At 49.9% G+C, this 27,169-nt stretch overlaps 1 protein-coding gene across 1 annotated transcript in view; it reads right to left on the reverse strand.

Annotated features, from left to right (window-relative positions):
• Positions 1–776: 776 nt before the first annotated feature.
• The window catches only part of IFT122 (intraflagellar transport 122), a 69,511-nt gene continuing 43,118 nt past the window's right edge, over positions 777–27,169 (reverse strand). Inside the window, exons 16-29 of the mRNA XM_042783100.1 lie at positions 26,777–26,830; positions 23,590–23,751; positions 19,295–19,461; positions 16,207–16,378; positions 14,666–14,768; positions 12,528–12,668; positions 11,272–11,366; positions 7,850–7,950; positions 5,258–5,423; positions 4,137–4,248; positions 3,402–3,530; positions 1,812–1,891; positions 1,288–1,452; positions 777–866 (exon numbers count right to left, since the gene is read on the reverse strand). Of these exons, the coding sequence (XP_042639034.1) occupies positions 777–866; positions 1,288–1,452; positions 1,812–1,891; positions 3,402–3,530; positions 4,137–4,248; positions 5,258–5,423; positions 7,850–7,950; positions 11,272–11,366; positions 12,528–12,668; positions 14,666–14,768; positions 16,207–16,378; positions 19,295–19,461; positions 23,590–23,751; positions 26,777–26,830 (1,737 nt within the window). The remainder of the gene's footprint in view (positions 867–1,287; positions 1,453–1,811; positions 1,892–3,401; positions 3,531–4,136; positions 4,249–5,257; positions 5,424–7,849; positions 7,951–11,271; positions 11,367–12,527; positions 12,669–14,665; positions 14,769–16,206; positions 16,379–19,294; positions 19,462–23,589; positions 23,752–26,776; positions 26,831–27,169) is intronic.

Genomic DNA, 27,169 nt, shown 5'->3' on the forward strand with positions numbered 1-27,169 from the left:
AGAGATGCTAGAGGTTTAGAATTTCAAACAGAATCCATCTGCTTAAGGAGCTGGAGGGAAACGGAAAGTCTTCAGGTGGGCTGGGCCCCTCAGTGGGCTGGGGGCCAGGCCCTCTTTGCTGCCCGCCTTCCCCAGCCCCACAGAGGGTGGAAGAGTGGACTCCCAGAATCTTGACCAGATCACCACCCACACGCCTTCATTCCAATCCTAACAACTTCAGAGCCAGGTGTCTTACTTTCTTGTGATGATGGATCCCCATTAAACCAAAATAAACAAACAACACAAAAAATACTAACTGCTCCCCTAGACCTTCCCATATTGCCACTTCGATTAGATTACATTTTAAGAGCACACAAATATAATGTTCCTCTCAAATCAAATTAGAAACAGGTGCACTTTTGCATAAGGAAATTAAGTTGCAGACAATATGAAGATTTGCTAAAAGGCAGACACTGATGAAAATAAGTAGCCCTTTTATTTGTAATTATTGAGGCAATCTGTTCGCAAAGTGTACATGTTAATGGTCTGACAGATCTGTGGACTCCAGCAGGCTACTGCGAACGAAAGCCTGCCGTTTGGAAAGTAACAGATTTTTTTTTCTTCTTAGAAAATATATGTGCATTCTCTCCCCATCCCCTGGTGCTATTTACAAGGCACAAAATGCCATAAATAGGAATTCTGTGGTTACACAGGCCCCTCCCTGAAATGCAAACTTCATCTGGCCCAAGACATGTTCTGATAGTTAACTCTTCCTTCTCGGCGATGCCACAGTGTGGTCAGGGGTTGGGGTCATCAATGCGCCGCCGGCAATAGGGGCAGCAGGTGTGTTGGAGCACAAGGAGCTCGTAGTCCTCAGAGTGGAACATCTGAGGAGAGATAAGACCCCGAGTGGAATATCTGAGGAGAGATAAGACCCCTAAGACCCCGGCCCTGAGGTCGGCTGGGCCCTGCTTGGGGATAGGGTGGGAGGGCTTCTCAGTGAGGTAGTGACACCTATGTCTGAAGACTGGAGGAAGGGAGGAAAAGGGTAATGCCTGAGGCACAAGGCACCTCCTAGCTATGCTTTCCCTCAAAGTCAGCAAAGGTGCGATTCTGCCTGGGGAAAGCATGAGAGAAGGCAGGTGACTGTGGGACAGGCCTGTTCTTCTCAACTTGGGGCCATGACCGTTGGCCTGACCACTAAGAGATAAAACTGTGCTCCTTCTCTCAGGGCCTGGTCTCCTCAGGGGACATTTAGGAACAGAAAGAAGGCAGTGGGGCTGGCTGTGAGCTGCAGATTAACCTTACCTGGAAGCAGGAGGGGCACATAGTGATGGAGGCATCAGGCAGGAGTGAGCGGAAGTACTGCCACCTCAGGGGCGGCGGCCAGCGCTTGATGAGGACATCCCGGCGGCTCATGGAGCGCAGCACTGACCGGCTAACCACCACCGGCACAAACTCTGAGCCGCCCTGCTGCAGGTACACAGGAAGGGAGAGGTGCCGGCCACACTCAGCCACGGTTCTGTACAGGCATGGATCACCACTCCAGAGCCTTGAGGGTGGTCAGGGTGGACCCCCAGAGACCTCCCTGTTGGCACCTCTGTGAGGGGAGCCCATCACCTCCTGTCCCTAGGCAGCTCTGACAGGGATAAGCCCTTCCTCGTGCGGAGCTGGCCTCCCTGGGATGCTCTCCAGGTCTTGGCTTGGCCTTTAGGACCCACACTCATTGCCTTCATCCATTCACTGAGGCCCCATATAGACAGGAGAAGGGCCTGCATCTGTTCACCTCCCCTCTCCCCCCAGGCCTCAAAACCCAGGAGACACATACCCACCTCAAAGCTCAGCTTTGCTGTGAATGGGTCATCATCACCCATGGAGTCCCTGGTCTCGTCAAGCCTTAGGGACTGAGAATCTGGAGGGTCTGGTCAAGGATGGAATCAGAGGCCCAAGCTACAAACAGGCTCACCCTCCATCCAATGTGTTAAGAGTTCTTTCCAGACCCGTGTGTCCTCCCTTAGCTCTGAAGGAGAGGAAAGGTGGAGGGCAGTGAGGAGTATGGAGTGGGTTTTCAGTGGAGGGCCATGGTGGTATGGCTTATCTCCTGGCCCTGGTGCCCAAGCCTGAGAAAGGAGGGAGTGGGCCTGAGAGAGAATAGGCACTACAGGCCCATGGCCTGCTCTACGTGGATACACACCACAACTCAGGTGTGCCAGCCAGCCACGGTGCCATGAGAATGGGGAAGGTGGCCTGCCTGCTGGAAGAAATGATGGGCCCAGCTAGAAACTGCAGCCAGCAAAGCCAGCAACGCCTGCAGAAACACTGAGCCAGTGCTGGGTGGTATAAGGCATCATGAGGACCTGGAGATCGTATTTCGTGGAGCATCAGTGGGTGAGTGCTTCTACAGATCCTAAGGCTGAAAGAACCCAGGAGGCACCTACTCTGCAAGACTGGTATGAAGAGCTGCTGGGTGGAGGGAAACAGGTAGAGCACGAGGCCATAGAAGGACTACAAGGAAGGGACTGGGCATGGAATGGAGGGTGTTGGAGTCAGGAGCCCATAGTCAGAGTCTGAGGAGGACTAGAAGTGAACTGGGGTGGTACACATGTCCTTGTTTCCCTTCTTCAGCAAACAGCTACCTTCGTTTTCCTCTTACCAGTGTCAGTGGCCCCACTGTGACCTTCTGAATCACAGGCTGCTGCCAATAAGCCCCTGGTGACATGCGTACACTCAAGGTTGAGAAGTACTGGCCTAGGAGCCCAGGGCTGGATGATCCAGTCTACCCTCCATCAAGCCACCCTCAGCACAAGCTGCCCCAAGGTAAGTGTGTCCTAGGTGCTTTACTCCTGCTGGGTTGTGCAGGCCAGCACTGTGGTGGCTCTCTCTCTGGCTGTGCGGGGATGGGCAGGTGCTGCCTCACTGTGAGGCCACCTGTGGACAGCGCCGCCAAGAGACAACGGCCTCCTGGCACACTAAGGGAGCCTCTGGACCCAGCTTGGCTGCCATCCATTGTTAGGCTGTTAACTCCCTTTCACATGTTCAGCCACAAAGTCATGTTTTCTACCATTTGCATGTAAATGTGGCCTGTCTGGAAGCGCTGAGGTCACCAATATGGACATCGTACACCATGATGCCTTTTAGGAGCCCTCGGGGAACAAAGCACAGATAAAAGGCTGAGGTAACATCTCCTCGATCACCTGCCACTGGGGGCCTAGGGGTCCCCAACGTCCTGTTGGTACCTCTTGTCTGGCCAGCTCTCTGCCTATTTCTGGTCCCCATCCCTGCCACAATGGGGATCTCTTCAATGCCTCACAGGCCACAAAGCCAGGCCTCAGCAGCAGCTGATCATCTCCTGGGCATAGCCTGCCCCTCCACCAAGGCCTTCCCACCCTCCCACCTGGACCCACAGCTGGCACACAGGATACTGTTGCTCGTGAACTCTTGCCACTTGCCCTCCCGCTTATTGTGTCTTGGTGCCTCCAGGTCAATGAGGGCGATGGCTTCTTCGTCAGTGATCCCATCCTCCAAATAGAACTGGACCAGGTGCAGAACTTCTGGAGGCACAGGGTCAGGGGGAGGATTCTGAGGGGATGGCAGCCTCGTGGGCAGCTGGGGGCTGGGTGCTCTCACCAGGCACAGGCAGGAGCCCCTTCCCACCAGGCAGGTGTCTCTAAGAGCAGCACAGGCCTGCGGGGCTCCCTCGTCCCCACTGTGGCACACTCCTCCCCCACTGCAGGTCCCCTCCCAGACCTGGAGGAAGCCTATGTGTATGGGTGTGTATGTGGGGGGTGGAGGGGCAGGCCTTCAGCCCTTCCTTCTCACCCCTGCAGCTTGCTGGGCTCCTCTGAGAGAGGAGAGGGCTCTGCCCAGCTACTGGAAGGTGCCTTCTGACCCTCTTGTTGGACCTCAGGGGCTGGGGCTCACAGCCTGCAGCCTGACTGCATGCCACTCAGCCTGGTCATTCATGCAGAGCCCTGACCAGTTATGGGAAGAGGGTATGTGGTTTGGGCAGTACTGGGTACTGTCTCTGGGGACCCTGACAGGACATGTGCCAGGCAGTAATGGGTGTCACACTGTCCCCAACCTACAAAGGAGGATCTCAGAGAGTGGCCAGTAAGCTAATAAGCAGAGGTGCATGCTGGCCCATTAGCAGGACTCACCATAGGAAGAGGCAGAGAAGACAAAGGGTTGGCGGCAGTTGATGCAGACATTGCCCAGGTTGTTGAGCAGCGGGTTGTTGGTGGAGCAGCGGTAACACAAGGGCACCAGCTCCTGCAAAGACACATTCCTGCACACTGTCTAGTGTAACCAAACCAGCGGGTTTGCCCTGTCTCCCTCCTCACTCTGGACTCGGACTATGCCTTGGCTGTCACTGGAAAGGCTTCCTGGGTGAGCAGGTACTGGGCTGGGCATACTGGTTCCTCTCCTGCCTCAGCTCAGTGCTGGGGTGAAACATAAGGAGGGGTTGGAAAGACATCAGAGGTTCTGTCATCTTGTCACTTGAGGGTCCCTTGCCCCAGACACTTCCTTCACAGGAAGGGGCCCCGCAGGACTACCCTCCTGGCAGGAAATTACAAGAGCCATAGCCACCATTTACCAATGACTTACAGCATACCTATGCTGTTTTGTTTAAACTCTCAACCACCTGTGGGAAAGATATTATGCATATCCCCATTTGATAGAAGGGGAAACTGAGGCTCAGAAAGACTGAACTACAGCCAGGAAAAGACAGAGCTGGAACTGGAACCCAGGTCTGTTTCATACCAAGTCCCTGAGTTTGGAAGACAGGGATAACAGAGACAGCTGTTTGTCAGGTTGAAGGAAGAGGCTGGGCCCAAGCTGCAGACATAGTGGGGTAGATTCTCTGGACAGTAATGACCTGGTCCCAGAAAAGGGGTGCGGTAGGGAAGGAGCTTCTGGGGTCAGGGTCAGCCCAGGCTGAGGGGAAGAGAGATCCACCTGGGTGTGGGGGTGTGGAGAGGGGCTGGGCTGCAGTGGCATATGGGGCCTACCTAAGGGGAGGGCTAAGTCATGAAAGCATTCAGGGCCCAGGGTCTTAAGGGGAGACCAGAGTACAGTGTTAAGTGGGGAATAGAGGTGGTGGTGAGGGTGGTGTGAAGGTGTTGCCAGCTAGGGGGTGAACAGGTCAGGGTGGCACACAGCTGAGTGCATGGCAGGCCACCTTTCAAGTGGAACCTAAGGCCAGGCAAGAAGTCTTCAGAAGACCTTCCCGCTGAGAGGAGACAGGAAAGGCTTCCCTGCCATGGAAGCTCGACCTCACCTCACTGTCCTGGAAGGGCTTGGAGCGGATGGTTAGGCTGCCCAGCTCGATGGATTTCTGGAACCTGGCAGGGATCTTCAGGCCTTGCAGCTTGTCATAGGCATGCCGGGCCAGCTTGTAGGCACCCAGGGCCTTGCTCTGCTTGGCCAGAGTGAAGAGCGTGTTCCTGTGTCTAAGGGTTAAGGGCAGCAAAGACTAACCTAGCCAGAAGCAGGCTTGCCCACCCAGGGATGCATCCACACTGGGCCAGGAGGGCATGGGCAGAAGCCCGGGGACTGCACCTGCACTTCTGTGAGATCTAAGTGTATTTCTCGGATGTCAAGGCCCAGGGATTTTTCCAGAGACAAAGACAGTGACATTCCCATTAATATTTTAACCCTGCTTAGATTCTCTGGTCCCCCGATGGTTCATCTTGTGCCCTGACCAGGCCAAAATGGCTCTAGCATCTTGGCTCAGCCTTTGCTACAGCCCTGCTGGGCAGATGCCTGGGTAGCCAGGCACTCAGGGCCAGCGTGCGTGCAGAGGCCCCAGGCCCTTCTCTCTCCTTGCACCTGGACTCACTTGGCGGTTTTAGAGGCACTGTCTCACCTGTTCTTTGAGCCCTACAGCCTGATGCTGACAAGCCTTATGTGCTGATCTCAGATCAACTCTGGTTCTGACCTGCACTTCCATATCCTCAGCCAGGGTACTGCTCTCTCCTGCCCCCAGAAGTTCCTTTGGTGGTTAAGGATGTGTGTCAACTTGAGTGGGCCATGATTCTCAGTGGGTTTATTAATTATGATGTAGTCATCCCCCACGATGAGATCTGATATAAGATAATCACCTCCATGACAAGACCTGATATGAGAAACCAATCAGGTGGATAGGGAGTTTCCTTAGGGGTGTGTCTTGCTGCCAATATATATGAGGACATGTAACAAAGCTTTCCGCTTTCTGCTCAGTCCGGATCCTGTATCTGGCTTGTCATCATCTGACCTCTGGTTCTTTGAACTTAGAGCCAGTGGCCTGCCATACTGCCTGCTGATCTTGGGATTTGTCAGCCTCAGCTGCCCATGAGCCAGTTGGGTTCGTCAACCCCTGCAGTTACATGAGTCACCCTGATGCCTGACCCATGTACTTGGGACTTGCCAGTCTCTCCAACCATGTGAGTCACATCCTCAAGATAAATCTTTCTCTCTGTACACACACACACACATACACACAAACATACACACATCAGCTTCACTGGTTTTGTTTCTCTAGAACCTAGCCTAACACACTCTTCATCTGAGGCCCAAGTCCCAGCCTCTTCTCCGTGGTCATTCTCCCTAAAGCTCCTGCTCCCCTCTCCCCAGAGTAGCACCCCCAAGACCTCATATTCAGCAGTTATGTGGAGATGATGATCCTCGTCCTTGTCTGTCTCCACTGTGATCCCCTCCCAGTCAGGTGCCAGTCAGGAGCCATTCCTGAGTCCCCAGGGCAGCAGGTCAGCACAGGGAAGGGGTCTAATCACACTTAGCTGAACACACTTGCTCTAAGGGTTGGGTGCAGGCCCAGGGCCGGTCACTGAGACAGTGATTAGTCCCCCGGGGTGAGACTGCCTTGCCCTGCAGCAGGGGTCTCCTCAGTTAGGTGGCCATTGATTTGGAGAAGATGCCCCTGAAAATGTAAATGAGGTGCTGGAACTTTTTAGAGAAACACATTCTCACCAATGAGCACCTCTGGGCCCTCTCCTGGATCGGAGGGCAGGAGTATAAGGGGCTTTCCTTACAGAAAGGAGATGAGGTTGGGCTGGGATGGGGTTAAAGTGGTATTTAGAAGGGAACTGGGGGGCTAGTTATGGCTTTTATGACACTCAAGACCTTTAAAGATATTATTTCTCAGTACCTTGGCAGCACAGGCCCTTCAAGCTCCTTCTGTGCCTAAAGCCCTTCAGTGGTTCTTACTGGCCATAGGTGTGAAGGGAGACTCATGGGGGACCCCCTGGCCATGTCCTGCTGCCTGCACCAGACTGCTCCTACCCAGGCTTGGTTTCAGTTCTCTCCACACACCACGCTCGCTAACCCCTGCAATGACAGATGTTCCTTCCTGCAGGCAGCCTTCCCTGACAAAAGCCCCAGCCTCAGCCTCATTCTACCATGGACCACAGCACATACCCCACTGGACTGTCACCAGGTCTCCTCTTACGAGCCAGCAGCTTTGTCCCTTAATGCCTGGCCTGGTGCCTGGGGTCCAGCAGGTGTTCCACATATCTGGGCTGAACAAGCACCCCCTACTCTGGGGAAATACTTAAGATTGTAGCCTAAAGATCTGGAGCTTCCAAAATTTCAGTCACATCCTCATTTGTGGGTTCTGAGAGGGCTTAGGATAGCGTGTTGGCCAGAGACCCACTGTGGGGCCCAGCCCAGAAAGCTAATCTCCTCTTGGCACTGGCCCCTCAGCCTCCCAGGCTGTGCCTGGTCTACAGGAACACAGCAGCGGCTGGGCAAGCTCTCTCTTCTCTGAGGGCTGCTGGGGAGAAGGAAGGTGCTGCCAGTAAAGTGCTCTGGAAGGAACTTCTGGGGCCATTAGACAAGAGGGGTGGGACAAGGCTGAGTGGGAGAGGAAGGATACACTTTAGAGATGCCCAAGGGAGTATCCTTGGTCAGGCTGTGCAGCAGGAATCTGGAGATGTTGAAAAGGGTTTCGGGAAGATGGAAACTGAACGGTTCCTCCTACAGTGAGAGAAAAGCAAACAAGAGTGAATTCCTCAGTTAAACCACTGCTAAGCCAGGCCAAAACGCAGACACCAAGTATCCCTTCATAGTTCCTACATCATTCCCACAATCCACAGAGCAGCTCATTTACTGAACACCTACTGTGTGCCAGTGCTTTACACTGATTGTCTCCAACACAATCAGTGAGGTGTGTGATTTATCCTTACCATTCTTGCAAGGAAACTAAGGCTCAGAGAGACAATCTGCCTGAGCCACCCAGCTAGATTGGAGCAGAGCTGGGATTCAAACCCATGTCTGATTCCCAAGCTCAAGAATGTCTTTCTCCCAGCAATATAATGCCTCTACGGTTGGTAATGATTCCATTTCTTTGAGTTGGAAGTTGTCTCCAATTAGCTCTACAAGCGAAGGTCTTTTCTGCAATTTAGGCAGATGAATGGTCTAGTAGGCCTTTCAGCAGAGGCATTTACCCTGAGAGCAGGAAACTGCCTCATCCTCCTCACTCTCCAATGGCAGCCTCACCGATGCACCACTAGGCATGGAAATGGGGGAGTTCTTCCACTGCTGATCCCCATGCCCCAGCCCTGGGCACAGACTCTGCCTGGAGCAGACACTCAGTGCATATTAGCTGAATGAATTGATCTTCTGTACCAAGAGCTGCCAGTGCCTCAGCACAGCAGGCCAAAGGGAATTTCTCATCAGGAGGTGGTCCATAAAAGGTTAAGATTATCCTGTTTTAAAGGAATCTGGCACACTGTGTGCAAATTGAGACCACCACTTTCCAATAAAAGCTTTAGATGACAATGATGACAGCAGGCCAGCCACCCCTCCCCTTTGCAACCACTTAAATAGTAATAAACAGGCATTTCTTGAAAGCTCTTGCTGGGCCACACTCACCCCGAGCTGCCAGAGCTGAGCCTCGAGTTGGTCTACATTCCTGAGGATGGATTCTATGCTTTGGCTTCAGCTCAGAGCCCCAGCACTTTCTCTTTAGTTCTTACATTGCTATGCCTCTGTTAGCTGCAGGAGTCCAAGAAACCCTGAGCCCCATCTCCTTCACTGGGTGAGAGCCAGGACAAAGCCAGCTTCCGGTTACTATGCTAGGTGTGGAAGCAAAGCAATGTCCCACAGAGACCAGGAGAGACTCAGGATTAGCACGTCCCATTTGGGAAGGCTCTGACACTCCCCCTTCCAGTCTCATCTGAGTCAGAGCTGCTCTGTTGGGCCCTGATGCCAAACCCTTAGAGGCCTTGCACACACTGTGACCTCTGCAGGGAGGCCACTCTTCACTTCCCTCATTCTTATTTCTGTCTCCTTTTGGCTTAGAGGTCACCACCTACAGGAAGCCTTTTACTGTGGCTGCTTATTGACTTGTTTATTTGTCTCTGCCCTAGATGAAGAGCTTCTTAGGGGCAGGGACAATGTCTTGTCTACTGGTGTGGCCCAAGGCCATAGCCCAGGGCCTGTCAGATAGCAGGCATTTGCTGAATGAGGGAATGACTCAACAAAGATGTCTCAGCTGGAAAGGAAGTGCCAGGCCCCCCCGCTATGTGAGAGCGACACATGGTCACAGTACCTTGGGCAACCTGAAGCAGCACTCAGTGGACTTGAGAGGAGACACCCAGCTCTATGTCCCAGATGTGGAGGAGGATGGAAAGCCAGGAGAGGAAGCTGGGCCCAAAAGTGCCTCAAGTGAACTGAGGCTAAGCTGGGGCCCTGATTTCTCTCCAGATGAGCACCTGATAGAGACAAGAAACCTGAAGGGGTCTCATCTCGGGAGAGAGAAGACTATGAGGTGGAGACAAAGCCCCCGTGTCCACAAATCCTGGTGCGGGAGGAGACTGACAATAAGCATGCTGACAGCTGACCAGGCAGAACCTGTCAGAGGAGCTTCCAGACTTTCCCAGGAAGGGAAGAATGTACAGAGAGCTCAGCATAGATTCAGGGGAAAAAACAGCCGTGGGTAGAAGGCAGGGCCTTGAGGTCAAAAAGTGAAGGGGCTTGCTCAGTCTAGAAGGGCAGTCAGTGAGCAGAATAATCACACTGACCTGGGCCAGGCATGCTCCCAAGCACTCTCCAAGTATCAGCACCCTTTATCCTCACAACCACCCCATCGAGCAGGCCCTGTCATCACCCCCATTTTATAGAGAAAGAAACTGAAGCATAGAGAAGGTCAACATCTTGCCCTGGGTCACACAGTGAAGCCTGGGGTATGAGCCAGTGGTCTGTTTCCAGGGCTTATGTGCTAAGGTAGCACACTGGTCTGCCTTCTCCAGGTTGGCAGGTGGGAGGAGGAGGAGAAGAAGTTAAGAGCACAAGTCCTGGCTTTGCTGCTTATTAGCTGGGGGATCTCACTGTCCAGTGCCTCAGTTTCCTCATCTATACAATAGGATTGATTAAATGAGTTGACACAATAAAGCCCTTAGTATGCGGTCAGGTATATAATAAGTACACTGTAAAGGTTGGCTATTGTTGGTATTGGAAGTCCTTGGGTGGTGCAAACAGTTGAGCACTTTATTACCAAAAAATTGGCAGTTTGAACCCCACAGAGGTGTCTTGGAAGAAAGACCTGGCAATCTGCTTCTGAAAGGTCAAGCCATGGAAACCCTATGGAGCACAGTTTTACTGTGCACACACAGGGCCGCCACGAATTGGAATTGACTACATGCCAAGTGGTAACTCGTATTGTTGATATTATCCTTCCAGTTTATCTGCACAGGGCTTTGCACATAGTAGGAGGTTAATCAACATGTGCTCAATGATTGGAATGCACAGAATGAGGAGGCTGTTGACATCCTGACACCTGTTCCTCATTGATACTGGACAGATTTAAAGTGTCTTCATCTAGAGAATCAGACAATGGCAAGAAAGAGCTATTGTTTATAGTCCTAGCTTTTGACTTCTACAGAAGGAAACTGAGGGCAGAGAGAGGAAGTGAAGTGCTCACAGACACACAGCAAGTGAATGGCATGGCCAAGAATGGAGACTAAGCCTTTGGTTAAGATCCAGTTTGTCTTCACTCTAGAAAGGGTCCCCACAGAATTAAGCCTGATCAGTTTTAGAAAGAGAGGAAGCTCTTTGTCTGGCTGATCCAGAAGTTGGCCTGAGTAATCAGAGCGTGAACCAAGCAATCAGAAAGGCCCACCATCTTAGCTCTGGATTGCTAACTCAGAAGCCCACAGCCTGCTACATCTGACCCATCATGACCCAGTGGGTTTGTGTTCTCATTCAGAGGCCTGCTGCTCTGTAAAACATGCGCGGTACCCCAGCTTGGTGGACAGCACCCCAACAGAGATGGTCTCCCAGCCACAGCCACCTTACCGTGTACCGCTGGATGGCGTGGTAGCCATGGTATAGCTCCGCCAAGTGCTGGAAGTGGTGGAACTTGCCAAGCATCACATCCTTCTGGGCAGGATCTGTTGTGTGCAGTGGGGTGGGACGTGAGGGTGGGAGGTAAGAAGAGGTGTTAAATCAAGTCCATGGCTGCCAAGTGGCCACGGAGGAAGGGATGGGGAGGGTACTGTTGTCAGTGTCGGTCCTGCTACACCCCTGAGCCTATATCAAAGGATGGGGGAAGAGGGTCAGTGGTGGCAAAGGTGTTGTTCAGAGCTGGCCATCAACACTGGAGAGTATTAGGTGGGCAGGGCATGTGGCCAGGAAAAATTGGAGGACATTTCTTTCATGTGCTCCCAGATTTTGCATTGTGCCCTACGAGGGCATCTGCTGGGGAGTACCAGCCACGGCTGTAAGGGGGTAGTCACTGGCATCCACAGCTACCGGGGGAACAAGCTGGGGATGAGGGCAGGCACAGTCAGCTTGACTCATGGCTCATCTCTGTCGTTTCCCTCTGTGCTGCTGCTTATCAAAAGAACAAGCCACTGGCCAGAATAGTACAACTGTCAGTTTACCCTTCAGCTTGTCAGTTTTCAAACTATTGCCATGGCTTCTGTGATGACCACAGCAGAGCGAGCGGATCAGTCCACAGCACAGATAGGGACCAAGAAGCTTAGGAAGTGGTTGTGACTTGGGTAAAGTCACCAAGCTGCCTCCGATTCCAATGTTTTTCCTACTCCTGCCTGCTGGCCCTGGTCCAGTGCAGAACAGCTCCCTGTCCCCTCCACTTCCAAACTCCCCCAGTGCATGATGGGAAGTCTTATGAAAAAAAAAAAAAAAAGCAGTGCTGAAACAGTTTTCCTGCCTGGAATGAGTGAAAATCTGGAGTGTTATTGTAAAGTGATCTCTTTCTCATCTTCTCATTTAATTTTTTTTAACCAGTTCTTACCCACGTCCAGCTAGGGATTCCCAAGTAACAGGGTAGAGGTACGTTCTGAATGAGCAACTCAGGGCAGGACCTCCCAACCATAACCTCAGGACAGCCCTTGAGCCATCCTTAGTGCTTATGGGTAAATTGGGAAAAGATGACACATCAGATTGTGCTGCTGCAAGACAGGGTTATGGACAATGCACCCAATAAACAAGCCCAGGGCTTTAATTAAAACCTCCCAGTTCTTCCGATGTTTATCTTGGTGCCAGAGTGGAGCCAGGGAAAACGGGCAGCCTGGCAGCTGTTTACTTACCTTGAGCTATATCGAGGCATTGCATGGACAGCATGCAGAAATAATAGGCCGCGTCATTAAATCTGCTCTCCACCACGGCATTGTGTGTGAGCTGCTCTAGCACCCTGACTGCCTCTCCCTGCCGCCCGGCCTTGTGGAACGCTATGGGGGAATAAAAGCACACATATCTGGGGAGTCAGTGAGGAGGCAGGACAGAGCCCTGTGGGGCCTGCAGGGACTGCTTTGGAAGCAGGACACTTATCAGAGAATCTACAGCATTTTGTTGCTGGGATGCTGTCTCTCAGGCTGAGGGCTATAAATAACCAAGGCTACATCCTGGAAAAGTGCAGTGAAATAGATTCTTTTTCAGCTGGGAAAAGGCAACTGACTTTGGAAAGGCGATAAGTAAAAACCTGTGAGATCATTCCTGACTGGGCAGCACTTCCAGACCTCTGAGGCCCAATGCCGGGGCAAACCACGAGGACACGGCCTGCTCCTCTTCAACTAGGTTCTGCCCTTGCCCCACCCCAGAGCAAGCTCTGTGACTCCCAAGGCACCACTAACAAGACCTGACACTTGTATCAGGCTTGGCGGCTTACAAAGGACTTGGGTTACTGATGACCTCATTGGATCGTCACAACAGGCTTATGATGAACTGTGAACAGACTTATGACATTATCCCCTCCTTTTTTTTTTATAGCAATGAAATGGGCTTTGGTTGGTAAAGATAAAGTAGCAGACCAGCTCAAGTACTCGAGCTGTCTTCAACTGAGTGCTCTTCAATGAAAACTTCTCACGAGCTGGCTCTGTTCTCACATCTAAACGTTTGTGAAAACAAGCCAAAAAAAATCTCTCAGTCACTCATATATCCATTTAACAGAAATTTCCTGAATATCTAGTACATGGCCAGACCCCAGGACATCAGGGGCTGCCAGAGTAGCACTTCCAGCTGTGACAGGTGCCCACATGTGGTACTTGCAAAATCCAGATCTGCTTTTAGAGAAGGAAAAGGTCTTGCCTTTGTTCCATTCACATCTCTGTTCTCCTGTCTAAGTACCAAGTTACTATGGCGATGGATTCTTGGAAGGGCAGACACTGACAGATGGATAGGTTGATGTGTTTTGCCTAAACATGCAGATACTTCAGCAACTGGGTGCTCTGGAAATGCTGAAGCAGAGAGAACACACTGTCCTTCAAAGGGGGCTTTAAGCAGAGGAGCTCCAACTGGGGACATTTGTTCCAGTGTCCAGAGGTGGCAACTGTTACCATACAGAAATGTAAATGAGATGCTGTGGAATATGATACACCCAGCTTCAACAAGAAGACTTCCTAAACAGGCAGCAAAACAGTCAGAAAAGCTGGGTTTCTCAGGCAGACAGACCCTGGTCCAGTTCTGGCTCTGCTACTCTGTGACTTTGCATGGCACATTTAGCCTCTGTAGCTCTGCAGGCTGCTGGGAAGATTCAAGGTTATGTAGGTTAAGTGCCCAGTCAGTGCCTGACAAAGAGAAGGCAGTCTATTTTTCAACTTATTATTATCAGTTGAAGCTCTATACTTCCTCTCACCTCCATTTCAGAAACTGCCACACTGCACTTGCAGCCTGTTTTACCAATGGAAATATTAAGGAGCAGAGGCCACCCAGTATATGACGCAGAAATAAGACCTGGGCTCTTACTTGCAGCAAAGGAAATGGGAGGTGAGAGTTCTGTCCCAGACACCTGGTGGAGGTCCTCTCACTTGTCCTCAAATCCCAACCCTGCCACTTGCTGTGTAACTTCAGGCAAACCCCTTTAGGTCTTTAACCTCCTGTTTTATCCTCTTCAAAATGGGAATAATAATAATAGCGCTTCCACCATATGGCTGTTGTAAGGGCTCAATGAGAGAATGATTCCAGTGCACAGTGTTTTGCTCAGTAAACACCATGGCTCAGAGCAGAGATGGACCTGTCTGAGTAGTACAGCCAATGAGGGGTGGTGGACCCAGGTCTGTCTTGTCCAGAACCCATGTTCTTGCCACTGTTCCATGGTCTCTTACCACTAAACATCACATCCCCAAGATGAAGTCCCTAGGTAGGAACCTACAGAGGGGAGAGCTGGACACCGCCTGAGGCGTGTGCCTCGGCAATGCCCTTTTGCAAGAAGCTGTTCTGTGTGGCCTACCTTTTTGGGCTTCCTCAAAACGATCATTCTCTGCCAGCCACTGAGCATAGGGCATGTAGATGTCGTCCTTAAACTCAGGGTGCTTCTCGCCCAAAGCAAAGGCCTGGAGGGAGGAGCAAGTGCATTCTTAGTACAGCAGCCCCCGCAGCCCCCATGACAGCACCGTACTTGGCGGAATCCACTAAGGATGTCATATTTTGCCAGCCTGACAACTCAGAGGGGGAGAATGCTGCCCCCCCACCATCACCCCCAGAAACGCAAAAACAAATCAGCTCTCTGAAAACAAAAGGCAATTAACAGCAATATGCAAGCGACTGGATTCAATAACAACACAGTCTGTTTCTGGACCACAGAAGCAGCACAGAATCGGAAACATTTTATTTTGAGGGTTTGCGTGGGCTCCTGTAGCGCTGCAAACAGATTTCTTTTAATTGCAGGCAACACCTAAGGAAACAGAATTGACATTATCATCATCATCACTGCATATTAGCTGTCAAAGATGATGGTGGACATGGTGTGGTACGGGACAGTCACTGCTTTACCACAGTCCCAGAACCACCTGTCAGGACTTTCCTTAAAGAAACAGGACCAGGAGAACTGAAATGAGTTGAGGGGAAAACTATACGTTGCAACTGGAAGAAAGCTTGCCTGATGCACAGCAAAGACTGAGCAGGTCCAAGAGGCTTTAATTTATGTTGCTTGAAAACTCTCCTTCTGATAAATTTGTCTTGAGAAGCCATTATTCCCTCTGTCACTGGCCTCATCTTTTCTCACCAGTGACCTTGTCACCTCACCGAATGGAGTCATTCAGAGGGCAGACAAGGCAGACAGCTTTTACCCAGAGAGCGTCCTCCTGGTCTCTCAGTAAAATAGGGGGCTGGGCAATGTGGGGTGGGTGCTGCAACATAGCCTTGCATCCTCACTTGGGATGGACTGCCCTCCAGGAAACAAGCAGTCAAGGAGTTTGAGGATGGAAACCAGACCATGGGGAGTGGCACACTGGCTGCCTCTGCCAGTGCCACCCACCATCTTTCCAGATGGTGTGGCTGATCCTGCTCACCTGCCCCTCTCACCAGAGGAGTCAAGGAGAATGGGCAGGAGGAACTGAGGAGCTAGCCCCTGAAATGGCTCTGGCAGCCCTGTACCTGGAAAAGTGTGGGTGGTATTTTCTGCCAAAATGCCACCCAGCAGATTTTAAATATCACACAGGTGCATTTCCATGTCAGAGATGTGTGTGAGCCTGTGGCACTGGTCAGAGGCAGCCCATCACGATGTTAACTCTCCCATGCCCAGAGCCTGGCACACAGCAGGCAGTTAATAAAGATTTCCTGAATGAACAAATGGATGCCAGGACTGGAAAGACCCTGCAAGAGACTCTGGCTCAGAGAATCAGAGGTATGTCTCCTTACTGCCAACCCAATGTTCATTCCCACAATGAAAGCAACTGCTCTCCATCCAAACCCAAAGGTTTCTTACACCCACCTGCCTGCATCCCAGGGCTCAGGTGGCCCCTTAATCCATGAGGCACACTTCCCCCTTACCTCATCCCAGCGCTGGGTCTCCACATGCAGCTGAACTAAAGACTTCAGGTCACCAATCTTCAAGTAGGTCTCGGCAGCGTAGCCAGGGTTATCCAGCTTCTTGAAATAATGTGCACACATCAGCAGGGGCTCCCGCTCAGCCTTGTCCAGCTTGCGGGCAATGTCGATTAACCTGGAAAGGCAGAGAGGAGCCTGACGGGAGGAAGCGGCATGGGCTTTGGGGTCTCCCGTAGGGTAGGCTGCGTCTGATTCACTTTGCTGTCCCCGATGCTCAACAGAGTGCATGGCTTCTAGTGGGGGGGGGGGCAGTGCTGGATGGGTGGCTATTAAAGGAGTGAATATTACTCTAGACACTGTGCCCAGGGATGGCAGAAGCTGCCTGCTCCAGAATACCACGTCTTTTCCACATCACATGCCCTTCTCAGGGAGCTCATCTACCCATCAGGACCTAGGGAGAGACACCAATGTCTACTACCAATGTCTACCTGCCAGGTACCAAGTATGGCTCCACCAGCTATCACGTGTGTTGTGTGATCTCAGTTTATCTTCACAACCCTAAGAGGGACCTCTATTATTCCAATTTTGAGGAGTCAGGTAAAGCCAGGAAATAGCAGAGTGTTCTTCCCATCCCCATCTCAGGAACCCCTAGAGAAAAATGGAAACAAGGGTGGCACGTTCTTCAGGGTCAGGACCTCCAGGAGAGATGGGAAAGGACATCTGGAGCCTGCACTGAACTCTGAAGGCAGGCCTAGAGAGAATGCCGCGTGGTCTCCCCTCCCGGCTAGGTGCTGATCATGAGTAAGGGGCCATAGTGGCCACCAGCATGCTACTTCTTCCCCTGGGGGTGGGGACAGGGTAGAACGTGCTTGTCTCTTCTGGTCAGGCCGGGTCTAGGGTAAACCAGTTCTCCTGGACAAAGGAGGTTCTTCCCAGCCTGCACTTGGAGAGAAGGGAGGGGGAAACAGCTATAGCAGATCCCGTTTCAGAGACAGGCAAGCTCAGGGAGGCCTGTCAATCTGCACTTAGAATAATAATTTCATCTAAAAATAACATTCCCAGCAGGGAAAGGACACATTTTTAGGGAAAGGTGGCATAGGTAGCCCCATAATTCCCACCCCTAATCAAACCGAATATCCCTGCAGGGGCACCTTTGACAGCCAAACTTGGAAAGGAACAAAAAACACTCAATGTCTCCTCTTTACTGAACTGGTTAAGTACCTCCAGGGTAACCTGACAAATATCATGAGCAAATGAGAGTGACACAGGAAAAACTAGAGAAGAGGGCCCTAAATCTGCCTGGCTCTCTCTCGTCTCATTTGCACAAAGAATCATTTTGGGGGCAAATCTGTGCCTCTATATTGTCCAGAAACTTTACTCTTGGACAAGAGAAGGATGGAGTAGGTCACCTACCAAGGCCCCTTTCTGAGTAGTACAGGTGGCAACTATCATCATGAACCACTCCTTCTCTCTGCTCTCCCCAAGTCCCACCTGTGCCACTGCCTCCTTGCAGACCTCAATTTGCTTCCAGAATGACTGGCAGCTTTTGGGGCTCAGACTGGGCCAGACTCAAGAGCCCCTCACCCTTTGTCCTTCACTGGCTGCAGTTGCTCACATACCTGCATGCACTTGAACTCACTTCTCCTGGACTGTCAGAGGAGAAAACCTTCACCCTGGAGACCTGCTACTCTGAGAGTCCCAACATGAGCTCCACTGTCTCCCCATGCAGGCCAACCCTCTCCCTCTCTCCTTGGTCTGGACCAGTGGCATTTCCAACACCCCAGGTTCAGCATGGACTATATCAGCCTTCAACTTCCCACACAATCAGAAGCTGTCTCCTGTAAGGAACATGGGCTCCAGCTCCTCCAGGTCTTTCTCATCCCCTCTGCAGGACATTTTCCCTGGTCTACTGCACTGGCCATGAATCTGGTCTCCTGTGATCAGATACTATTTTTTCTCTCCAGCCTGTGTGGTCTTCTGACAGCACAGCCCTGACCAGGGCCTCCTTTGGGCCTTCATGACCTGTTGATGGGTCTGAGCTCCTCAGTTTGGCATTCGCGGCCCTGCCAGATCTAGCCAGCCTTTCTCTGCCCTCCCTTCACCCCCATACCCCTTTCATTTCAGCAACTGCAGATTCTCCACTTGGGCTCTTCTTCTAGTGTACACCTCCTTCCCCTTCCTACCACCTCTTCTTGTTGTTATTGTTGTTAAGTGTTGCTGAGTAGGCTCTGACTCATAGTGACCCTATGTACAACAGAACAAAACACTGCCCTGCCTGGTCCTGCTCCAGCCTCATGATCCTTGCTATACCTGAGCCCATTGTTGCAGCCACTGTGTCAATTCATTGTGCTGAAGGCTTTCCCCTTTTTCGCTGACTACCTCTTCCTCTTGAAATTCCTCGAGCTTCGTCACGTAGAGACTACTTCCTCCCAGAAGACATGCAGAGTTCCTCCCTTGAGAATTCAAGTCTCCTTCCCTTCTGGCTTAGAAATTTTTCCATTTTTAGTTCCTACCATTACCACTGGTGGTTCAAACCCACCAGCCACTCCTTGGAAAGAAGGTTGGGCAGTCTACTCCCGTAGTGATACTGCCTCGGAAACCCAAGGAGGGGTCGCTATGAGTTGGGCCGACTCGATGGCACATAACAACAACAACAACACCATTATCACATGCTATGGACATTGAAATCAGCCAGATCTGAGTCTGAAGCTCAGCTCCACTACTTCCCAGATGTCTGGTTCTTTGCAGATTGTTTGCTATTTGAGCCTCAGTTTCCTCATGTGGATTCTCAGGATGAGGAGGACTGAAGGCTGATCAGTTGGCCCTGGCACACTCACAGTGGTGGCTCAGTGATGGCAGTTCGGACATCATGTCTCCTCCCCACTGCCTACCATCCTTTCCCCAGGGGCTCAATAAGCTTCTCAAAGTTGACTGCCTTATTCAATCTTTGTGTCTCCCAAAGAACCTAGTCATAACACATTTGGTTTAGATATTAAGAGAAACACTATTTTTTCCCTTGTCAGTCAATGGTGAGAGCTAATATGGCACAACACGCTGCCAAGTGCTTTCTGGGGCAGGACTGGAGACCTACGTGTCTACCCAGCCATGGTCGCCGCTGATCTCAATAGCCTTGGTGTGCTCCCCCGCCAAGATGTACATCTCCACAGCAGCTTTGGGCTCGTTAATATTTCTGGCCCAGTCAGCTTGTTTGGTGATTAGCATCTTTGTTTCTTTGGGGTCTTCAGATCCAAGGAAATCCTGAGGAAGCACAACAAACAAAAACACTCCGGATTAGGACTTCCTGCTGCCAGCATTACGTCAGGCTGCCGAAAGCTGGAGCAAATAAGGGCTGCGTTTGGCTGAAGTGGCGATCCGGATGCAGGCAGGAGGCCCATCCCTGCACAGGGGCTGGGGGGGCAGTCCCAGGTGTCAGGGAGGAGGTTCAGGGGCTGTCCCACAGGTGTTCCTGAGGGTACAAAGACACTGGCCAGTGTCAAGGACTATGGTTCTCAATGTTTCCTTCCCTTTCCACTAACAGACATTTGTTCTGCAGCTAAACAGCACTTTCCAGAGTCTCTGCAGCACCACACACGAATTCTGCAATGTGGCTGGCTTATGATCAGGTTACTTTGCCTCACTCATACACAGTATGAGATAGATGTGACTATTCTATACAGTGACTATACATCTGGTTGGTCCAATTTCAAACACTCAGAGCGGGGATCTTTATTCAGATCATACAGATGGTATTACATACCAAAGGGAGGCTGAGCACGTGGTCCCTTGAACTTAAAACAAATTATTTAAAGAGCCCTAGGAAAGCCTCTCTGTGCCCCCCACCCCTACTACCTTACTCAAAGTACTGTTCTCATCTGTTTTCTGAAATGTGCTGTTGTCTGAAATTAAGAAGTCATCCCATTGGCATGGCCCCTAGATATGTGCCCAAGACAGATAAGGAGCAGAAATGGTTTGGGTCAACTACTTCCCAGGTCAATGGTATCTAATCCTAACCTAAGAGTAGCTCTGCAGGGGTGGGGACTGATCCAACAGTAGGGAGAGCAGGAGGCCATGGAGGAACCTGAGGTAAGGGGTACTCTCCAGAAAATAGGGGTGGGAGAGACCCCGAGGCTTAGGAAGCTAGGCTGTGGGGTACCTCTGTTGTCTCAACACAGGGGTGTCTGAAAGCCATGCTCAGCTTCCTTGGGTTGGCCCTAGAACATGTGAGAGACAGTCTCAGAAAATCACCTCTTTTCAAGATCTAGTTACTTAGAATATATACGTGGGAGCTTGCCAGAATTGAGGCAGCATTGGTGTTGACATTTTTAAAGGTGGGGCTTCCCAAAAAGGGAACTTGAGAGTGCTCAGAGCCCAGATCTGCATTACCAGTGAGAAGAAGTTTGTCTTGAGAATAATGTACCTTCTGAGAGTGCTCCAGTGTCAGCCTCACAAAGTATAAAAAAAGCACTCTATCTCCCATGATTAGCACTCATTTGTCAGGAAAGTACAGTCAATGCATGCTAAAAACCCACTGGAACAATTAGCTCCTTTTTTTTTTTTTTTGGTTCCACTTGCTTTCAGGGTAATTGTGTAGCCCCTAAAATAATAGATTCGATTGGGCGAAGACAATCAAACCTTTTAAAAAGGGGAGGGAGGGGCCTCGTTTACCCTGATGCTGGGGACCCAGTAAAAGACAGCCCCCCTGACAGACCTTTGGGTTCCTCTGGAGTTCACAAAGGGAAAGGGACTTGGAAAGCAGCTGCCAATTATCAAAAAATGCATTATTTTGGACCATTATGGACACTCCCCTTACTCCTGGAAGCTACAACAATGTGTATCCCTTATATCGACGCAAAGCTGAAAACTCTGCTAATCTGGTTGGTTAAGTGAGGTTAAACAGATGGGGGAAAAGGCATCAAAAGTGATCAAAAATGTTCTTCAAAGGGACTTCAGTGAGTGCTCAGGGGACTTGGGGTGAACTGCAGTGAGAAGAGTGAGAGGCTAAGAGAGAGCCATAAACGCGGGTTGTCTACCAGACCAGCCAGGCACAAAGCTCACAGTCTGGAGGCCTCCTCTGAGAGGTGCTCAGGGAGCTATGACTTCATGGAAGCTGAGTCTAAATGGTTCCTTCAAGGCTCAACAAACTAGGTTTTCAAAGCCTTTTTGGTTCCATGAAGTTAATTTACATGTTATCTCGGACCATGGCAAAGACTTTGTCCTGGGGTGGACAGAAAGACGCTGTGCTGAGTGATGAATGAGACTAAACAGTGTTCTCATGCTTGGTGATTTTGATAAGGACATACTATATAAGAGTTAAGAGCATTATAATTCCCTTTATCACCATATAAACATGTCACTTATCCGGAAAGCATACAATTTATTTGTACGTGGGAATGTAATTTAAAAACTTTCCGAAAACCAGATTGAATCTTGGGAAGCAATTTTCAAGAAAACAAAAACATGCCATGTTAATAAGCACTGTATTTATCCCCCCCAAAACACATAATGTGTACGTACACATTTTCTCAAATACAGGCTATTGGGTGGAGGGATGGTGGGGGTGTGGGGCATTGAAACAGAACCAACCTACTTGGAATTGTCATCAAAACTAAAACCAGAAACAACCCTCAGAGTATTTACCTTCATAGAGACAGACCAGATGGAGTGCGTGAATGGGCTGTATTCTTGGTGGTAGTCTGTGGTGCACAGAGCCCAGAGGAAGTGCTCGGAAGGGCTTGGTGCAGAAGGGACCAGCTGGCTGGGGAGCAGTCTGAGAAATACCCACTCCACAATCCCGCTAGGCCCTTCATCTTCCTCACCTTTTACAGCCTGAGATTCATAAATGGCTTTCTCAGAATTAAACTAAGCTGTAAGTGTGTTATCCTCTAAGGAGGGAATGCAGGCTTCCTGGGCACAGACTTTCCTCAGATGGCCCTACAGGACTTGTACCAGATCTCTGGATGCCAAGGCATTTTCTACCACAACACAGCTGCCTACTTGGTGAAAAGGCTTTGGGATTCCAGGAAGGGCTGTTGGTCCAATGGCCAGTTGTTCCTGATGCCTAAATTCTAACTATAGGGATTCAATTATTTAGCTTAAGGTTTTGTCCTCAGTTAAAATTTTGTTCTCTCCCAGAAAGAGAAGGACTGACGTCATGTTCTCAGAATCAACATATTACCAAGTCTTGTATGTGTGTGTGGTAGAGGGATAAAGTTGAGGAGGAAAAAGTAGCAAGAACATGAAGCACCTTGGGTGTGAGAGGGGAGTGACAGAACCACCAAGGTGAAGAGACAGGCTAGGGGCTCGTTAGGTACTGATGAATGAACAAGGACTCCTGGAGCCACATTATTGGAACCCAAAACACAACTTTCAGCTCAAGGAGCTAACAGGTGGTGGAAGAGAAAAGAGCACAGCCATGTTCAAGAACAGAAAAGTAGAAAAAAATGGGGGAATATTTTTCATCTTGAACTCCTGAGCTAGGTAATTACCATTAATAGCCACTAATTGATTGTGGCTGATGACTCACTTAACATTTCTGAAAGCCTCTTCTGACACAACCGAGAAAGGCAGCTTAACAAAGGCACCTCCTGGAGGAAGAACCTTGTTGTGTGATGGGCCCAAAGCGCTTTTAACCTTGAATTAGGCTGAGCTGCAAATGTCTTGACTGGTCTGGGCCCCTTAATGGAACTCATTCTCCCCAAAACCATTAGGAGCCTGATCAGGAAGATCTTCTCCCGCACATGCCTTTAAAGGCCCATACCTCCTGGGACTAGCTTTAACAGGGGCCACCACATCCAAAACAGGATCTCCACTGTCACCGACCTGGATATATGTGGAGCTGCTCTATGCCTGCCAAGGTGATGTGACATACACTTGAGGTTAAGGACTCTTGTCATGGCATCTCAGAAGCCCACTGGGAGGCCCAGAAACAGAGAGCAGGCACTTAGGAAACCTTGGCTGGAGTGAACCACATCATCCTAAATGGTTGGTACAACAACCTCATGCGTGAGGACACTGATTTTTGGTGGCTCCACACAAAGATTTGAGAGCATTTGTGGGAGAATTTGCCCTGTTCCCTGAATGCTCACTGAAGGGATTTGCTGGCTCAGACACCCAGCCTCAGATTCCCAGCCCACCCAGCTCTGTTGCTGATGGAAGTCTGAGCTGTTGCACTGTCCCTTCAATGTCAGCCTTAGAGGGCAGCTTTAGGTCAGTTTTGCCCAGTAGCCATGGATGGTCCCTCTGTTCACCAATTTGCCCATATGCTTCCTGAAGCTGTTGCTATTTTCTGTCTGCACCACTTCTTGGGATAAACAACTTGGACACCGCAGTGTAAAGAGCTTAATGGGTTCCAAGTGACAGCTGGGGCCCAGGATGTGGGTGGATTACCTTGGCATACTCAAACATGCGGAGGTCGGTGTACATGTCAAGCGCAAGGTTCTCGCGCCCACTCCTCCTGTACAGTTTGGCAGCTTCGTGGAACTTCCCCTGGTAGGCAAACACATCTGCCAGAAACAGGTCATTGTTGGTCTCTCCTCGCTTCTTCCTCTCCTGGAAAAATTAGAAGCACAGGAAATGGCTTCTGCAGCCATGGGCAGGAAGCGGCCTCTACAAAGGTTAGATGTCGCTATTTCAAGTTAAGCCCCTGGGCTTTCCTACTGGAACCTACCCTTGGCTCCCGGGCTGTTGTGTCTCTCACCTAGGTTTCTGGTGGGAACATTCAACAACAAAAAGCAGATTTTTTTCCAGACAAGATCAAAAGACCACAAAGATGCAAACCTTTGTTTGTTTAACGGAAATTCTTCAGGGTTGCTTTCCTGAATGTTCTTTCAAGGCAACAGAAGGGAAGTTAGGATAGTGTGTGCTGCTGACTACTGGAGGCCCCTAAGCTCCCAACAAAACAACAATGCAACCCACTTCTGTCGAGTTGGATCCGATTCACAGCGACCTCTCCTTGGGTTTCCAAGGCGGTATCACTACAGAAGTAGATTGCCCAACCTTCCCTAGGCCTGGCTTGGCAGACTTGTGACTCATGACAATGGCAGACAAAGAAAAAGTTCAGGATTTCTGTCTGAGAAGGAGACCTAGATAATAGTACAGTAAGTCTTACTGTGTTGCTGTTTCTTGAGAGAAGGTAAGAAATAACATGTACTGAGCATCTACTAGGTGCCAGGTATACACTTTATGTATCAAACCAACCAGTTGCCATCAAGGCAATTCTAAGTCATAGCCACCCTGTGTTGCCTAGAGTAGAACTGCTCCATAGGGTTTTCAAGACCTTTTAAAAGCAGATTGCCAAGACTTTCTTCCACAGTGCCCTTTGGTTATTAACCAAACACTTAACCATTTGTGCCACACAGGAACTCCTACTTTATGCACACTGTCTCCAAAGACACACCTGTACACACACATACACACACACAGATGCTTAGTAATCCTCAGAATGAAGACAAGTAATCCACCATACTCCTTTCTTCTGTTTTAGGGAACATTCATTAGTCTACAGCTCAAGAATTTGTAAACACTCAATAGCACCTAATCTCTCATTTCCAGCAGTTTCCTTTTGCTTGTTTTCTACAAGTGTATCACAGCGGAGGAAGAGGAGACATTGAATCAAACTCCTAGACAAGCTGGTGAAAGTTTTAACAGCTGGAAGTAACATGCTTCCTCACTGACAGAAATAATTAAAAAAAAAAACCTGCACATAGTTTGGGCTAATCAGTCAAAAGACTGAAATCCTAATAGTAGGAAATGAATTAAAACTTTGTAGTGAGATCAAGAAATAGATTTCAGCAGGCATAGGATTGAGGCCATTTCAATTCTAGGCTACAGAATGTCACCCTTACTAATAAAACAATTTATGCATACCCAGTATGCACACAGAAATAGGGGCATATTTGCCTCTTGGTAAATACAGTAACATCTCATCTATCCAAAAGGAACCTACTAAGGAATTACAGTTCTCTGGAATGATGCTGATGACTTAAAAGCAAGCCTCAGAGGAGCCCAAATGGATCCTTACTCAGTTTATGCTTTTTCAAGACACAATTCTTAGAAGTTTATTTTAACTGACTCCCCAGCTCACAGCATGTTAGAATAGGCAGGCGTTACGACCTCAGTAAGACATGATAAATTACAAGAATTGGTCCTCTCAGAGCTCAGTTATCTTTTGCATAGAGAAAAATTAGATTCCAGGGCTTTAGATGAAGATGCCTGGGTCCTGGCCAGTTGATTCGCAAATGAAAGCCACTGATCATCAGCGGCACTGGGCACCACAGGTAGATGGCTCAGAACAAACCCTGGACTCTGTCAGGTAAGCTACAGAAGAGCAGACCCTCCTCATAGCAGTGCTGGGTGTGCCACAGGTAGGGAGGGGTACACCAGAAGCAGTTTCTTCAGAGGGCAGCCTGGCGTTGAGCAAAGAAGGCAGGAGCCTGGGAAACACACAGAACTGGGAGTCAATTCCAATGCAGCTTTTGGAGATGGGCCCTTGGGTAGGTGACGTAGCCTCTCTGGGCCATACTAATGACACCTGCCTTACTGAGTTGTAGAGACTTAAGATAATGTACACATCGATCAAGCACAGGGCACAGAGCAGACACTCAACGGATGGCAACTATTATTAGGCTGAGCAGGCTGTGTGCTCCTGCAGGCCTTTCTCCTCCTCCTCTCTTTCCCCACTGAGCTTGGCACAGGACTTGGCCCACAGCAAGTGTTTATTATGCTGAACGGAATTGAAGGACAAGACATTTTGCTGATTTCCTCACTGCTTCCATATGGGAATTCAAATGTATCTCACATTCTCATAACTTCACAATAAATCTGTGCAGGAGAGAAAATATGTATGCCTATTTACAGACAGCCAGACAGCATTGAGCAACACAAATTCGGAACATGGTCCTTCACCAGGCTGACTGACCAGCTTCTTTAGGCCACCCCAACCCTATCTGGTTTGCTTGACAAGGCTAGTATGCTCGGCCAAGAGTGGTGTGAAGGGCTTGTTGTTCTCTGACCCTGGGAACCAACTCCCTCTTACCAGATGCAGTGTTCCCTGGGAGCTCATTTCAACATGCTCACTTTTCAGAGTCCCTTTGCTGGGGCTGGGTGTGGATCATGTGTGACTAGGCAATGCCTCTAATGCACTCAGCCGCTAAACAAAAAGTCAGTGGTTCAAACTCACCAGCTACTCCATGGGAGAAGAAACTTGGTAATCTGCTCATGTAAAGATCTCAGCCTAGAAAACCCTAAGGGGTACTTTTACTCTGTCGTATAGGGTTGTTATGAGTCAGATGGCAAACAACAGAAAATGGCATCCAGCTAAAAGCCACCACAGGATGAAAACTCATTATTGAGATCCTACTTAATCAAAGCTTGGAGAGATCAGGAATCCACATGGCATTTCACCAGGCCCTTCCCACTCCAGTATACTGTTCCTGTTACGTGGTTACTCTGTCCCCGAGGCCCAGAGGGCTCTTTACATGTTCTCAGGGCTCTCCTCACTACAAGAGCTGCTAGCACCCACTGACCCTGAGTCTGTGCTTCCCTGAAAAGGAAGGATACTTGGTTTGTCTTTTACCTCAATGCTGTTGATGAGCTCTAAGTATCGGAGGTCTTGCACTCTGGTGAAAGCCTACAAAGAAATGAAGAATAAAATCAGCTCCTTCTGGGCTTCAAAAGGGGTTGATCTGCTGGGAATAGGGAGTCAAGCTTTAGAGAGTGAGCCAGTAAGGAGGGGAAAAAAGGCAGGCATTGATTAATCATTGTGCATACATGTGGGTTACACCACCCCATGAGACAAGCCTTTATCCCTGGGATTACCCTATAAAAAAATACAGCAAACTCCTGCCTGAATCAATCACTTTGGGATTAGGTAAAATAAAACTATGATAGTGTACTCTGTGATGATGCCTGCCTGGGAGAGCCTCTATTCCACAGGAAAAATGAGCCCGTCTGACACTATGAATGGGTG

Source organism: Orycteropus afer, unplaced genomic scaffold (assembly GCF_000298275.1).
Source record: "Orycteropus afer afer isolate SDZICR_OR568_19922 unplaced genomic scaffold, OryAfe1.0 scaffold00661, whole genome shotgun sequence".
NCBI classification, from domain to species: Eukaryota; Metazoa; Chordata; class Mammalia; order Tubulidentata; family Orycteropodidae; genus Orycteropus; species Orycteropus afer.